Here is a 15733-nt window from a genome sequence, read left to right on the forward strand (position 1 = left end):
TAATACATATTGATCAACATCACATGAGCAATTGATAGCAGGAAACAGCAGACAAATGAAGGCTACATAACCATTGCATAAATGTACTAGACCATTAGCGGCAGGTGGTCTTTCTGGTTTCCAGAAGTTTCTTTTACAAAAAAAAAAACGTTACCGACTCCCTCAAGGACATTTCTGGAGGTTAGGAGAAGACATGACAAATGAAATAATTCTGGGATCTCTTGGCCTGTTGATTTCTAAACTGCATGCGCTTTTAGTCCTAGTTAGGATTACAGTTGTTTTCTCAGTGTTACCCAACTCCTATCAATACAGTTGTATCGGAACCGCTTGTACAATTCCATCAACAAAATATTGTGTACACTAAGCATTATGAAGTGTGCCTATTTCTTCACACAGCTTTGTGCACGTTAATATAAATAATTTAAACAGAACAAATTAGATTAACAAAAACATGTTTTAAAGAAGAACATTCAGGTTATACAGCCATGAGAAAGGCTCAAAACAATGCATCTTCCTGTTGTGTTTGAGAGGCTTCTACAAACACCATATATCACCAACTTCAGTGAAGTTATTTCAGAGACAGTTTATCCAGAAACGCCTGTGATAACATGAAACATATGACTGAGCTTTTTTTATTTATTCCATAACTGTTCCTTGCATTTAACCATTGTTCTGGTCAGCCAACAAGTGCATTGTAAACAAAAAAACAGCATTACTAATTTAGCTACAGAAAACAGTGGTATGTGAAATTATTTTCACTGGTCTTCGAACCATTAGTGGTATACATCCTGCTGATATATGCATTTTCATTTACTTATTAGATACAAATCCCCATTCAGTATGATTTTCCTTCCTCCCACACAGTGCTGTGATATAATAATTGTTCACGAAGTGCATTTAAGCTTGTCAAATAAAAAAAATAAAAATATTAATGCAGACCCATATTTGTATAATAACCCCGTACAGCATTTCTTTTCATTTAGAAATCAAACATTTGTAAGCAAGTGAATACAATTTGTTATAGATAATTCCTCTCTATATATTTTTTTTTACAACCTATATATTTTTTTCTTTACAACCAATCAGAATCAAATTGATATAGATACAATCAATAATCTTTAAACTTTTCTAAACATTTTCCACAACAATTATCCAATTAATTCATAATATTTAAGGCAGTTTTAGTGCAAAGGACTTTAAGTCCAAACATTTAATGTGCTGGGAAGTTGGTGGTCTCATAGCTTGTTGCCCTGTTTGAGGAAGCGTTGAGATTTTTGCCTGACCATCTTATGCTGCCGTTGAGCCATCTGAGCCCTCTGAATGGCCTCTCGCAGTTTCTGATGGACAAACACATTTATGTGAAACATTCATGCTTGTATTTATTCAATATACAAATGAGAACACATCAAATGATTGGGTTTGAGTGGCCAATCTGTAAAATGATTTAAAGGACATTTCTGATGAAACAATAAAGACACATTATGGCAGGAAGGAATTACTTTCTGTGGTTCTTTCCAGTTATCCGGTAAACACAATACTGTGGTCATTTTACAACTCTTTGCATAGACATATGAATCCGTCTGGTCTGGTCACCGTTTATTTATATCAACAGCAGCACAAATTGTGGAAGTAAACTATTGTAGGTAGTATCATATCTCTGCTCAGATGCGTCTGTGTTCACATGTACTTCCTACCTGGGCTGTGATTGTGTTTTTGAGATGGACCATTCTCACTGGCTGCTGTCCGTCTCGCTTTTGAATCTTGAGTTTGTTTTGTTCCTGTACAAATGAAAGTTTACATGCATCAATAAAACATACCACTAGAGTGAATTAGAGTTGGTCAAGTGAAAAACCTCTGACTAGTGAAGTCAAGTGAAAAACCCAGACTATCACTTGAGCCAGTCCTTGGTCTGACAGTAGATTTCCATCCTTACCTTACAGTAGATTTTTAGATCTCCTCCCTCTACATCCGGAGGTTTGACAAAATGCTCAAACAGGCACTCCCACTCTTTGTTAAAGTGTCCCACAAACTCAATCTCCTTGACACACATTACTCTCCTGTAACAGGTTCAAAAGAAAATTTAAAACATACAACTTTAATTTCGATAACTGTGTACCTCATGCTCAATTGTATTATTGCATTAAATGTACATAGAAAAAGGGATGTGTGGTGTGTTGAATGGAGGTTATGTAAGTACCTGTTGGTCACTATGATGTTCGTTTTTCTTTGTCCAGGGAACTCACAGTGTTCCCTGAAGATCTCCCCATCCAGCTGCTTGATCTCCGACCTCTGGACAGAAGACATGGTGGCATGTCAGAACCAAATACTTCTTCCTACTGGACATGTAATATTTCTATTCAAGGATACTTATTTATTAGCAAATTTTTATTTTGCTGTATATGGTACTATTCATTTGATAATGTATTATTGTTTCCTACTTATAATTGTTTACATTTTAAATGAATATATTATATTTTTAAGAACTACCTAATTGGAGATTAAGTGAACATCTTTAAAAACGTTTTTTTTTATTCATGTTTAAAAAATTAATTCAATAAATTCACTAGGTGTTTTGTTTTTTAATTTTTGTATAGTGCAACACTACATTTCTACTGCTAATGAATCCCATTGTTCAATTAAATCAGAAATACATTGCATCTTATTTTCACATCTACATATGGGTATTTGTTTATTAGGCTGAATAAAAATGTGTGTCACAATAAATATGGAAAGGATAATACAACTAAAACATACATTTGGAAACTTGAAGGCAATCAATTGCTAACTTAGGAACGATTCGGTTATTGAGGCTGTAGCATATATTGGATGTATCAATGTATTTATCAAATAACATCACCTGATCATGCATTAAACATTGTTTATACAAATACCTTTTGCATAAGTTTGTATTAATTCATAAACTAATAAATGTTGGAGTACAACATTTCAACATAGTATATATTGTATAAATACAGGAAATGAATGGTTATTTACAGGTATGAAAGCAATGATTTGAAAGGTGATGTTACAAACCTTTTACAAAAATATTGCAACAACCTACCACACTGTAAACATCTTTTTAGTAAAATAATTATCTTCCATTGTGTGCCACTCCAGGGGTAGATAGCATATGAGAACTCTTGATCAACAAAACATTATATTATTATAAGATACATTCTCCAGAATAAATGTAGATGAAAAATGTTTGTTAAAAAAAACTGTACTAACCAAACATTTGGCAAAATAAAATGCTTGAAGTATAGTATGAACAGATATATTTGCTTTGGCATGCATAAGGATTCAGTAATGGATCCAGAATTTCCACTGTAATATTTGAATAGTATGTACAAATATACTGTACAAACTACAAAGAAAATAGGCCATGGCACAGACTTACTGTACTTTGTTACGCAACTGGCCTTGGTTCATTCAAATAGTAATATAATATTAACATAAGTAGTTTTATACATGGTCATCAATATCACTTCAATGACACTATTAGGAGAAAACCTCTAAGAACTGTAACAACCCCAAACCCTATTCCTCATCATGCTGCAGGAAAGAGAGAAAGAGAGAAAGACAGAATTGAGTTTAGGAAATTGTGTAATTAACATTAAAACTAACTCCCACATTGTATAAATGATAGAGATAATCCAAATGGCCTGCCTACAAGTTAGGTACACTACTCTTATCAATCAGAAAGAATCAGGGCAGATAAAGAAAAATGAAGGAAATCAAAGAGAACTTGACTTTTTGAAGTGGACAACAACATGAAAGGTGGTGGCTTACCTGGAATAAGTCATAGCCTCGGGACTCCCCCTGGTCATAAGGTCGGATGATGCCATCCTCCCTGATCAACCTTACAGGCCTCAACTTGGTCACCTCCTCCGTCGACTCTGCCACCCTAGCAACCAATCAAAAAACACTGTCAGCACACTATAGCCATATACGTTGTATATACCAATGTCTATATACTCAGCACACAAAGTAGCACATAAGCTTTGACAAACACAAAACCTATCACAATAACTCATACTGGTCATTCAACCAATCATCAATGGTTTTTCATTCAAAAGTTCGTTTTGGATCAGTTTCTAAAACTTGTGGGAAAACATTATGCACAAATGCCTTTTCTGGATTGGAAGCACATTTTCCAAATAGTGCCAGACCAAACATAACAGCATGTTGCCATGGCATAAAGGGGCATAAGCAGTACATGTCATTCCCAGTGCCGGTATCTCACCTTATGTTTTCTCTAGTGTGAAAGCATGGAACAATAATTTAATCAGGTTATGTAGAATTGACTAGTTATCAGGTTTATGAAGGATGAAGTATTACAGTATTGCATGGACGATGCACTTAAATATTAGGTGAGGTTGGGTACGTTTTTCGGCATTTCAGACTCACAAAGGGGAGGGGGTGAGTGGGAGTGCTTTGGGCATAACGGTTGGTTACACGGAAGCAGGATGGTGAGGTGGGGGGGGTCGAGGAGATATGACAAAGCCGGGGCCAAAGAGAACACCACATGTGGCAGCAGCCCTGATGAGGAGACTTCTTTTCTCGGGACCACCCCCCACAGAGTCAGCTGGGTGATTCAGCCCCGCATGGAAGGGAAATGCACATGGAACTACCATCCAGATGACAGGGGGATTTCTTTCCTCTTCCTAGAGCGCCACCCCGGTCCACCTAGCGTATACACTACACCAAGGTGCACAGAGGACGACAAGACTGGGGAGAGATTTCTGACATACGTGTAGACTCTCTTTAGACAGTTAAGTATTGCCCAGTTGTACTGCACGCCAAACTCTGCATGGTAGTGCAGGGAGCTCGTGCACTCAGGCAAGCCAAGAGGAGAGAACAGCTGAAGGAGGAGAGCACAGTGACCTGGCCAGAAGTCTTGGAGCTTCTGAAGAACAGCAACAGAGAATTCCAACTACGAATATGCTAGATTCTCAACTCACTGCAAGTGAATTTAAAAACATCTCAAGATGTTTAAGATTGTACTTGTGCTTATCATATGATTTTCTACAGTACATAAACAGATTACATACAGTATATACTCATATGATACTTGTACTAAGACACTTTATATACGGCATCTAAATTGATTAATTTTCAACTCCTTTATAATCTGTTCAATTCTCAAGATGGCACTGTTGCTTCCACAATGCTGCAGCAGGGAAGTGGTGGGTGTGGGTGTGGTTGACTGTTGTCCCTAGAAGGTTTCTGTGATCGTTAGCTAATGCATGTGCACATAGTTATGATGGCATTACATCAAATGAATGATGGCATCCCTCACTTCCACACGATGCAGCGACTTACCTGTCTTATCGGTCACTAGATCATAAGAAAACCCTTCCATGCTAACCCTCTTCCCCATTCCACAACCCAAACACAACTTAATAGACCTTTTAACCTCTTGTCAAATACTCACACAACAATAAAATAAAATAGAAAAACATCTCCCAGGCATTAACTTATGAGACAGAAAATGAAGAAAAAAATGAAAAAGTCAGCTCACAACAAGACACAGTACATGAATATGTGGGCACACAGAGACGACACTGAACACACCAAACTGAAAATCACGTAAAGCACTACATGTTATACAATCACGTGTTAAATTAAAAGATGTGAAAAGCAAAAGTGTAAAAAGTCTATATGCAACTGAGTATAAATGAAATTCATTACTAACTAAATAGCAAAACAAGGATTTTTTTACATGTAGCTACTACAGTATGTACAATTGATAGCAACTACAAAAAGTTCAAATTCGAACACGTTTTGAAATGTGGTGTCTCCTACCTCTGGATTCCCTGGAAGGTGCTACTGGCCATGTCTACGATGCCTCCGGTGGGTCTGGCCACTACGCCCACCAGACCCTTCCCAATGCCCTTGAAGAAACCTGCTGCTCCCTCTTTCTTGGCCCCTAGAATTGAACAGGTTGGCTTTTTACCTCATAGATGTTTTGTTACATGTTACCTGGTTGTAAGCCTTGTGTGGAATTAAAGTGAGTGCCACCATCAAACTGAAAAATAATGTTTCACTTTCACCTGATTTCAATAAATAAAGTGTCTGGAAGTGAACGGGTTGAGTAATCTCACATCGGGGAACAGCAGAACATTCTATGCATTTTCCAGGTTGCAAACAGCACATGCTCGCTAAACAACAGACCAATAATTGGAAGGACATGGATGTACCTTCAACAGGTTTTGTCACGATGCCGGTTACCCCCCCAACGAATCCCTGGGGACAAAATAAATCACTGTAAGGGTACCATGGAAACGTCTTGACAAGTACAATAGACAAAAATGGCCTCTTCACCTCACATAAAAGCACAGTTCACAGGGAGAACAGTACATCCTGCTTTCTCATTCAGTCTGAGAAGCCTCATTTGTGTTTTTTTATTGGGTCAACTACTTGACCTTGACTCCTGGTCAGCAGGACACAATGTACAAAAGACATCCAAACAGCTGAAGTGCTGCTCTTTTGGGGACTTAATTGCCTGTTACATCATCATCAGAAGGTACATCATACGTAACTTCAGTGAAAGGGATTTTCAGTGCTAATAACTGTAAATGAAAAATGTACTGTAGAGTTATTGTGGCTAAAATGTAAAAGATGCGCATCTATGAGACCTTTCCATGATTTCAAGGCTGTCTTTTCTATGGCAAAGTGGACCCTCACACAGAAAATAGGCTTGGACCATTGCGATTGTTTTGTTTGGTATTTATAAAAGGTTTGGACTTAACCCCAGAATCACTCCTGAGGACTAACAAGGAGGTAGACAAGACTTCACAATCCACTAAACTAAATGATCAGAACACTTTTAAGTCAAATGATTTAAATTGTATCTTCATCGAAATGAGTCCAATCCATAGAAATGCATCTCAACATTTTGTCACCCCAACAAAACGATGACACAGATATCCCGTCATCTATCCGAATCAGAATCCTGACGTGGCTCAGTGTGGAGGCAGTACCTTGATGAAGCCCTTGCCTCCCTTGGCCAGACTCTCTCCAAAGTCCTTGGGTGGTCTGTTCATCTCCTCCCTTCTCTTCTGCTGGTACTCCTTATCCATGGTGATGGCTGCCAGGCCTTTCCCCACCGAGCCAGTGATCCTGGACACCATGCCGGCAGCTCCCCCTAGTGGAAGGAAAATGGAACACATCACACATCCTGCACTGCAGCACCAAGGTATAAGCAAAGACTATAGAAGCTTAAGAGGCAAAGCTCTGGTGTGTTTTTGACAACCACCAGTAGATGGCGCAAAGGTAGCGCCGCCGCCATTTTGGACTATTGAGCTTCGCCTCTGTATACTCTTTGGTATAAGTATACATATACAACACTGTATACCCTCGCACTCAAACATGTATTCAACTGCAACAAACACCATGTACACATATAGTCTTACCAACGGTGTGACCGAGTAGGCTGCGCACCCCAATCACCAAGCCTTCCGCAAACTCCTCTGGCCCCTGCACTGCTCCCTGGTAAACCCCACACGCGTTAACATCTGATGTCAGAACAGGCCATGCCCAGTACATCCATTATCGCAGACAAGCCCTGAAGAGATATCTGGGGCTGTGTGTTTCTTAGCGTGTGTGTGTGGTATGTGTGTGTGTGTGTGTGGTATGTGTGTGTTACCTGAAAGGGCTCGTAGAAGAAAGCCTCCACTCCCTCAGACAGGCCTCGGATCAGCCCAAAAGGATTCCCCAGGACGTCCAGGCCCAGCACCAGCACGTACATCTGCTTCAGGAACTGCAGCCGCATGACAAAGAGAGCAGAATTGGCCTTATTGAAACTGCAATGTTACAGCCATATTGACAGGCACAATAGTAAATATACAAAATAACAGAATCCTACAAATAAATATATTAAACAAATGTTGTATTATTTAAAACATTTCTTGGCATGCATAGTCAGTGCAAACATGCCCAAGGTGTGCAAAGCGTTCCAAAGCGGTGAGCGGTCGTACAGCCAATAATGTCACTACAGTGTAATGGGACTAAATATTACAGGGGTAGATAAGTGTAACAGGGTGCGTTTCATCTAACCTGCTCGCTGTAGTGTCCAATCACAGCCCACATCAGCTTCTCCCTCCTGTAGAACTGGTACTTCACTTCAAAGTAGGCGAGCCTGCAGCCATGGAAATGAAAAGGGGAGAGTAGAACACATTCAGGCGTGACTGTCTCCAAGGCACCTCCTGAAAGACTCCTGACCAGCCTGGGGTCAACGGAGCTGCTGGCGTCTCACTTGAAGATGAGGTCGTCCACATCGGTGAGGGTGGCCCCGATGCTCTTCAGCAGCAGGTTGACAGACTGGATGGCCACGATTTCCTGCTGGTCTGACTCATCCTCGCTGGAGCCCAGGGACAGACTCAAATGCAGCTGGAGACACGAGAGACATGGGTGTGAGCAGCTGCTTTCTGTACCATACAATGGTGCACTTCTCTTTATGTGAAACTCAATGGGTCTATTCAGATTTCTTCCAAGTAATTAAAATGCACAGAAAAAAGAATTAAGGGTCTCTGTCACTTTCTCCCCGTTGGTAATTGCGCGGAGGTGAGGTTACTTGCTTTGATGGGAGAGATATGGAAGTGTTCAAAGAAGCTGAGGCCAGAGGTGTCGGTCATGGACGCCTCCATCAGCTCGGCCTGCAGCCTCTCCAGGTCCTTCTCTAGCAGCTTGGTCTGTGGGACACATTTGTTGTTTTCATGTGAAATGAACATGCTTGATAATGCTTCATGTGTTAGCCAGAGGCTTAATCAAGTGGATGCATATAGACTGAAGAAGACACTTGAGGTTGTGCTGATGATAAATATACTCATGTCTAGATTGTCTAGATTATTTCATACAATGTACTCTGCTCCAAAACAATACTTTTGAATGGCTGGTAATAAGTAAGAAAGTAAGTCTTTCTGGTGACAACGGGGGGCAATATTTGATATCCAGTAACTTTGCCCTAACAACACAGTTCTGCGGAGGCCGTTTGAGGTAAGGGGGTTGTGACCTTCAGCTTGTCGGCCTGCGGGTCTGTGGCGGGGGTGAACAGAGCCAAGATGGCTCCCAGGAAGCCCTGGTCAATCTTCACAGCCATCTCCTGGACCAACGCCATGAAGTACCTACAAGGTACACACATTAAATACTCAAATACTCTAGTGTTGTATTGTGATGTGACTATTATATCTGCAAGGCAAAAAGCATGTGTGTGCTGGAAGAATCTGAAAGAAAATAGAATGAATGCAGGTTTGTTTTCTCAAAGTGGAACCCTTACTTGAACTGCATCACTTGACTGTGTTCATTAAACCTTGTGATGATGCTCACATCGATAAAAGGCTTCGGTTCTATTTGGAAATGAAAAAAGGCAGGGGGTTAAACTGGCCCCAGGAAATGTCATGCCACAAACCGTCTTATGGTTGTTGGGGATGGGGGGCTTTAGTAGTACCTGAGTCCAGGGCGATGGACTTTGGTGGGGGAACTGGATTGAACACAATAGGAAATATTGCTCCTGTTAGCTGGTTATCCACCTGTAATACACAAACAGACGATCACAATACTGAAACAGACTTATATGAAGTCATTCTGTAACTCAATCTTAACTATTAAGGGGATCTTAGAAGTATCTATTCTAAGAGAGAGAGACACACGCAGAGAGAGAGACACACACACAGAGACATAGATACACAGAGAGAGAGACACACAGAGAGAGAGAGAGAGACACACACACAGAGACATAGATACACAGAGAGAGAAACACAGAGAGAGACACACACAGAGAGAGAGACACACAGAGAGAGAAACACAGAGAGAGAAAGAGACACACACACGCAGAGACACACAGAGAGAGAGACACAGATAGAGAGAGAGAGAGAGAGAGAGAGAGAGAGAGAGAGAGAGAGAGAGAAAGAAAGAAAGAAAGAAAGAGAAAGAGAGAGGGAGAGCGAGAGTTGGATAAGGAGAGAGAGAGCATCAAACAGAATGTGAAGGAGAGGGCCTTAGTACCTGGAGCCAGTGGAGCTGGGCTCGGAGACTCCTCTGGTGGGGAGACTGTTTGAACTCCACATGGATCCCTGACAGGAAGTTCCTCCTGATCTTACAAGCAAAGGGAAGGCGCATAGCCATGGGTAGCTTCCCAAAGTTCACCTGGATGGGAAGACGTCAAACACTTCTATCAAAGAAGTCATCAAGTTTCCCGCATCTGGTGATGTTGGCTATAGACACAACGCTTTACACAGCAAGTGTGTTTGTGGCCTGACCTCTATGTTGGTCTCCACCTTGACCCACTGAGGGTCAGTGGGCCCAGCCAGGTGCTTCTGGTAGGCCTTCTCCAGGAGGTTGATGTTCTTCTGGTTAAAGGGCTTCCAGCGATTCTTTGGTCTCATCTCCCAAACCACCCCAGAGCTGAGGAAAACACTGTTTATTATTGAGCCATCTGGACTGGCGATAATGGGTCACTGAAATGAGCCTAACCTGTTTGCATATGCATAACTGTTAGTGAACTGGATACACACCCACCCACACACGCACACCCACAGTAAAGTGTGTTACCTGGTGATGCCTACGTAGGCGATCTCCTGGCGGTTGTCGTTGTTGATGAGCGACAGGCCCAGGTTCTGCAGCGACACGTTGACCTCCTGCTGGAACTGCTCCAGCTCCTCAGCCTGCCGGGCCTTGGTCACCACGGCCAGGTCCTCGGTGAACAGCAGCACGCGCTGGCGCCCGTCCAGGAACGACACCCAGTGGACCTGGGACAGCCCGTCGTACGCAAACTGACCACACTCGTCCTGGAGGTTGGCAACCACACGATCCAAACACACACGGTATCACCGTACACGGTTAGGCGATTAAAACAACACACACACACAGAAGCACACACACTCTCTTACAGTAGCTCTCTACAATATTGACTGTAATTTAATCTATATGAAATGAATAAATTCAAGGTTTTGTTTCTTGGCAAAGCGAATGCAACTGATACCTAGATTTGAATGCTCTCTGTGTTATGAGTTCTGTGATGTAGCCAACACTGTTTATATTTTTCATGTTTGGTGATATACAAAAGAACAAACAGAGAAGTTAACTATTGTGGACATGAAATCAACTGGCGTTGTGGCTGACCTTGACCAGGTCCAGTTCTCCAGTGTGCTCCAGGCAGCTCCAGCTGAGCTTGCGGGTCCCTGCAGGGTCGTCCCAGGCAAACCTCTGAGCCTCTCCTGGCTTCAGCTCTCTGATGCCTGATGAACCACTGCAAACACAGTCCAACACACACATATGCTCATGAACACACAGATAGATCCATAATAACATACAGATATGCTATCTAATACGTACAGCTATTTCTACCCCAACCACAGGCTAATTTGTGAGATGACAGTGACAACCGCTAATAATATCCCCCACATGACAATTAAATCAATAATCCAATCAATCACTCAACACATCTGGACTCAGTTAGACCAGGACTTAATACCACAGACTGGGTTGCCATAGTGAGCGTGGTGAAGGTGTGTGGTGACGGTGTGTGCTCACCTCTGCCTGTAGCTGATGCTGACCCAGGGCGCGTGGTTGACTAAGAGAGCGGGGGCGGCTCCTTCGTAGTAGTCAGTGAAGCTGATCACCGTGGAGTGGTCTGACAGGTTCACATCCACGATGACCCCTCCATACTGCACGGGGAGGCCATGGGGGCAAAGAACCATCAGTGGAGAGGTCATACACAAGAGATATACGTACATATATCTGGTCACTTTGCTCCTGTGTGAGGTAGTGCAGGGATGAATCCATTGCTTCTGTGAAACCCCTAAATGCAACTCTGTGGGGATTTCTCTGAGGTCTCAACTGCAATATAGGAACTAACATAACCACATGGGTCACCACGACTGACACACCGGAAAAGAATGCTTGAGTCAAATTAAACAAATGAGTTTGTCAACACAATACGTCCTATTTTCATTGTGCTGTTAGCCATGTGACATTTACATTTACATTTAGTCATTTAGCAGACGCTCTTATCCAGAGCGACTTACAGTAAGTACAGACATAAAGCACTTACGACATCCATGCCCAGCAAGGTGCCGTTGTCCTGCTTGTTGAAGAAGAAGGACTTGGAGGAGGAGTTGGAGCCCACTACTCTGACACACAGCTTCCCTGTGGTGGTCTCTGGCCACAGGGGCAGGCACTGGAACACAAGGCATACAAGTCACACACACACGTCTTACTATAACAGCAGGGGCGTAGGTTTCAATACACACATTTTCGGAATCGGCAAATCTGTCCCCTCCCTTTTATAAAGGAAAATGACTCGACAGCCACGGCCCCCCAACAGCCCGTCCCCATGACCGTCACCTCAGTGGAGGAGATGTAGTGCCACCTCCCGTCGACGAAGCCCTCCTGGTCCGGCACCTCCCCCACCTCCAGCTCGTAGGAGGACTTGTTGACCAGGGTGTAGAAGGGGCTCATGGTCACAATCCGGGTTAGGTTGAAGCTGCTCATCTGGATGCTCACTCCAACCTACAACACAGGGACTGTGAGACACACTGGGACTCTGCAGAAGCCACATACAACACAGGGACTGTGAGACACACTGGGACTCTGCAGAAGCCACATACAACACAGGGACTGTGAGACACACTGGGACTCTGCAGAAGCCACATACAACACAGGGACTGTGAGACACACTGGGACTCTGCAGAAGCCACATACAACACAGGGACTGTGAGACACACTGGGACTCTGCAGAAGCCACATACAACACAGGGACTGTGAGACACACTGGGACTCTGCAGAAGCCACATACAACACAGGGACTGTGAGACACACTGGGACTCTGCAGAAGCCACATACAACACAGGGACTGTGAGACACACTGGGACTCTGCAGAAGCCACATACAACACAGGGACAGTGAGACACACTGGGACTCTGCAGAAGCCACATACAACACAGGGACTGTGAGACACACTGGGACTCTGCAGAAGCCACATACAACACAGGGACTGTGAGACACACTGGGACTCTGCAGAAGCCACATACAACACAGGGACTGTGAGACACACTGGGACTCTGCAGAAGCCACATACAACACAGCTGTTTTGGAGGCTTTGTTAGCCGTAGTTATATGTGGATGTACAACCTAGTGGCCGGGTGAATTCTTTAGTGTTCACTAACTGACTATTATAATTTTGTTATTTCAAATCATTGTACGTGGAGCCAGATGTTATGGACACAATTGTGTCTTCCTACCAGGAAGTCCATGGTGTTACCAGGGCACCTCACACAGCCATAACTCCCCACGGTGTCCAATGAGAAGCCATCTGACCAGGAACTGGTGGACACGCAAAGTTGGAGCTGCGACACAACAAACACTGTTACTCCACAGTCGGACACACGTCAAATGCCTCCATATTTCATCTTTTGAAGAAGATTTCAAAAGTCAAAAGAGGCTCATTATATTAGGTATTGTGGTTGACCAAGTGTGGAGCAAGTTATTCTCTCGTCTGCTGTTGGGGGCAACATTTCCATTTGTCGTTTCTTGTGATGTCATGACCAGGCCCAAACGTAATACGCAGATTTTTTCACATTTTCTGCGGTTATTCAGACTGAAAATCTACGGAATTACGCTAGCCTTCCTGTTCTTAAGTCGGAGCGGCAAATATGGTCGGTTGAATCTTGACAGACTTTGCAAAAAAGTATTAATCCATCCTCATGAAGATCGTCTGAAAACTTTATGAGTTGAAAAGTGTATTTAGATTTGGCCTCAGACCGATGCGTTCTACTTGAAAATCTGCGGGTTTTCGTCAGAATTCTGCGCCCGCGTATTCTGTTTGGGCCTGGTCATGACTTATGAGTAAATCTACATTTCAGCAGCAACCTTGTTCTTGCTAAAGATGTTCTTCTTCCTGAAGGAGAAGAGGACGACGTCTCGGAAATCGGCCGGATGCTTGACGGCCACGTCCTCCGCCCGGTACTGGAGCACCCTGGACGTCTTGTTGATGATCCAGTAGGGGCTGAAGACGGACAGCAGGAGGCGGCCGGGCGAGCAGACCACGTGCACGCTGGTGTCCAGGCTCAGCTTGGGGTCCGACTCGCAGGTGAAGCACACCTGGAAGAACTCGGGCACGTCCTGGCTGATGCGGATGCGGCCGCACCAGTTGCGGCCCTGGTACTTGACCAGCGCCAGCTCCATGATCTCGCCGCCGATGCGGGCGTTGAGCACGTCGGACGTGCTGCCCTCCTGGAGCTCGTGGAACTCTGCCGAGCCCTGCGGGGGGGGGGGAGGACCGGGCGTGAATGTTTGAAGTCATTTACAGGAATTTCTGAGTGTGGATCAATTGGCAAAAAACATTAAAACAATTTGATTCTACAGTGCCCTCCAAAAGTATTGGAACAGTGAGGCCAATTCCTTTATTTTTGCTGTAGACTGAAAACATTTGGGCTTGACATCAAACGATGAATGTGAAACCAGAGATCAACGTTTCAGCTTTTATTTCCAGGTATTTACATCAGGATCTGATGCACAAATTAGAAAATATCACCTTTTTGTTCGAACCCACCCATTTGTCACGTGAGCAAAAGTATTGGAACATATGACTGACAGGTGTGTTTTGTTGCCCAGGTGTGTCCTATTACATACATTATTCAATCAATAAATACCACTGAATGTCTACACTCAGGTTCAGATTGGGTAAGATAGGTTTTGTCTATGCAGACTGTATTCAGAGGTGAAAACAACATGAAAACCGGAGCGCTGTCTTTGGGTGAAAAACAAGCAATTGTGAGTCTTAGAGAAGATGGAAAATCAATCAGAGCCATTGCAGAAACATTGGCCATAGCCAGTACAACCATTTGGAATGTCCTGAAGAAGAAGAAAACTACTGGTGTACTAAGTAACAGACGTCGAACAGGTAGACCAAGGAAAACATCAGCAGTTGATGACAGAAACATTGTGAGAGCTGTAAAGAAAGACCCTAAAACAACTGTTAGTGAGATCAGCAACAACCTCCAGATGGCAGGAGTGAAGGTATCACTATCTACTGTTCGCAGAAGACTTCATGAACAAAAGTACAAGGGCTACACCAGAAGATGCAAACCACTCATTAGCAAGAAGAATAGGAAGGCCAGGCTGGAATTTGCCAAAAAGTACAGAGATGAACCTCAAAAATTCTGGGACAAAGTTTTATGGACTGATGAGACAAAGATTAACTTTTACCAAAGTGATGGAAAGGCTAAAGTTTGGAGAAAGAAAGGAACTGCTCATGATCCCAAACACACAAGCTCATCTGTGAAACACGGTGGAGGTAATGTCATGGCTTGGGCTTGCATGGCTTCTTCTAGGACGGGCTCATTAATCTTCATTGAGGATGTAACACATGATGGCAGCAGCAAAATGAACTCGGAAGTCTACAGAAACATTTTGTCTGCCAATTTAAGGAAAGATGCAACCAAACTGATTGGCAGAGCCTTCATCATGCAGCAAGATAACGACCCAAAACACACTGCCAAAACAACAAAGGAGTTCATCAGGGGCAAGAAATGGAAGGTATTAGACTGGCCAAGTCAATCTCCAGACTTAAACCCTATAGAGCATGCATTTTACCTGCTTAAGAGGAGACTGAAGGGAGGAACCCCACAAAACAAACAACAACTGAAAGAGGCTGCAGTGAAAGCCTGGGAAAGCATCAAAAAGGAAGAATGCAAAAGTTTGGTGACGTCAATGGGTCACAGACTTGCTGCAG

General features: G+C 43.2%; 1 protein-coding gene across 4 annotated transcripts in view; it reads right to left on the bottom strand.

The window, feature by feature from the left end:
- Positions 1-616: 616 nt before the first annotated feature.
- The window catches only part of vps13c (vacuolar protein sorting 13 homolog C), a 50416-nt gene continuing 35299 nt past the window's right edge, over positions 617-15733 (bottom strand). For 3 of the 4 annotated variants that reach the window (XM_047042828.1, XM_047042830.1, XM_047042827.1), the window contains 25 exons: positions 13870-14259; positions 13242-13346; positions 12346-12510; positions 12053-12178; positions 11533-11666; positions 11122-11248; positions 10552-10787; positions 10260-10404; positions 10006-10146; positions 9449-9530; positions 9278-9347; positions 9014-9125; positions 8580-8693; positions 8258-8391; positions 8059-8140; positions 7649-7762; positions 7416-7491; positions 6984-7147; positions 6201-6246; positions 5806-5929; positions 3790-3904; positions 2198-2289; positions 1934-2057; positions 1695-1778; positions 617-1337 (listed from right to left, as the gene is read on the bottom strand). In XM_047042828.1, the coding sequence (XP_046898784.1) occupies positions 1236-1337; positions 1695-1778; positions 1934-2057; positions 2198-2289; positions 3790-3904; positions 5806-5929; positions 6201-6246; positions 6984-7147; positions 7416-7491; positions 7649-7762; positions 8059-8140; positions 8258-8391; positions 8580-8693; positions 9014-9125; positions 9278-9347; positions 9449-9530; positions 10006-10146; positions 10260-10404; positions 10552-10787; positions 11122-11248; positions 11533-11666; positions 12053-12178; positions 12346-12510; positions 13242-13346; positions 13870-14259 (3204 nt within the window). In that variant the 3' untranslated portion in view covers positions 617-1235. The other variant, XM_047042829.1, reaches the window with a different exon arrangement.

Source organism: Hypomesus transpacificus, chromosome 19 (assembly GCF_021917145.1).
Source record: "Hypomesus transpacificus isolate Combined female chromosome 19, fHypTra1, whole genome shotgun sequence".
In the NCBI taxonomy this organism is placed as follows: Eukaryota; Metazoa; Chordata; class Actinopteri; order Osmeriformes; family Osmeridae; genus Hypomesus; species Hypomesus transpacificus.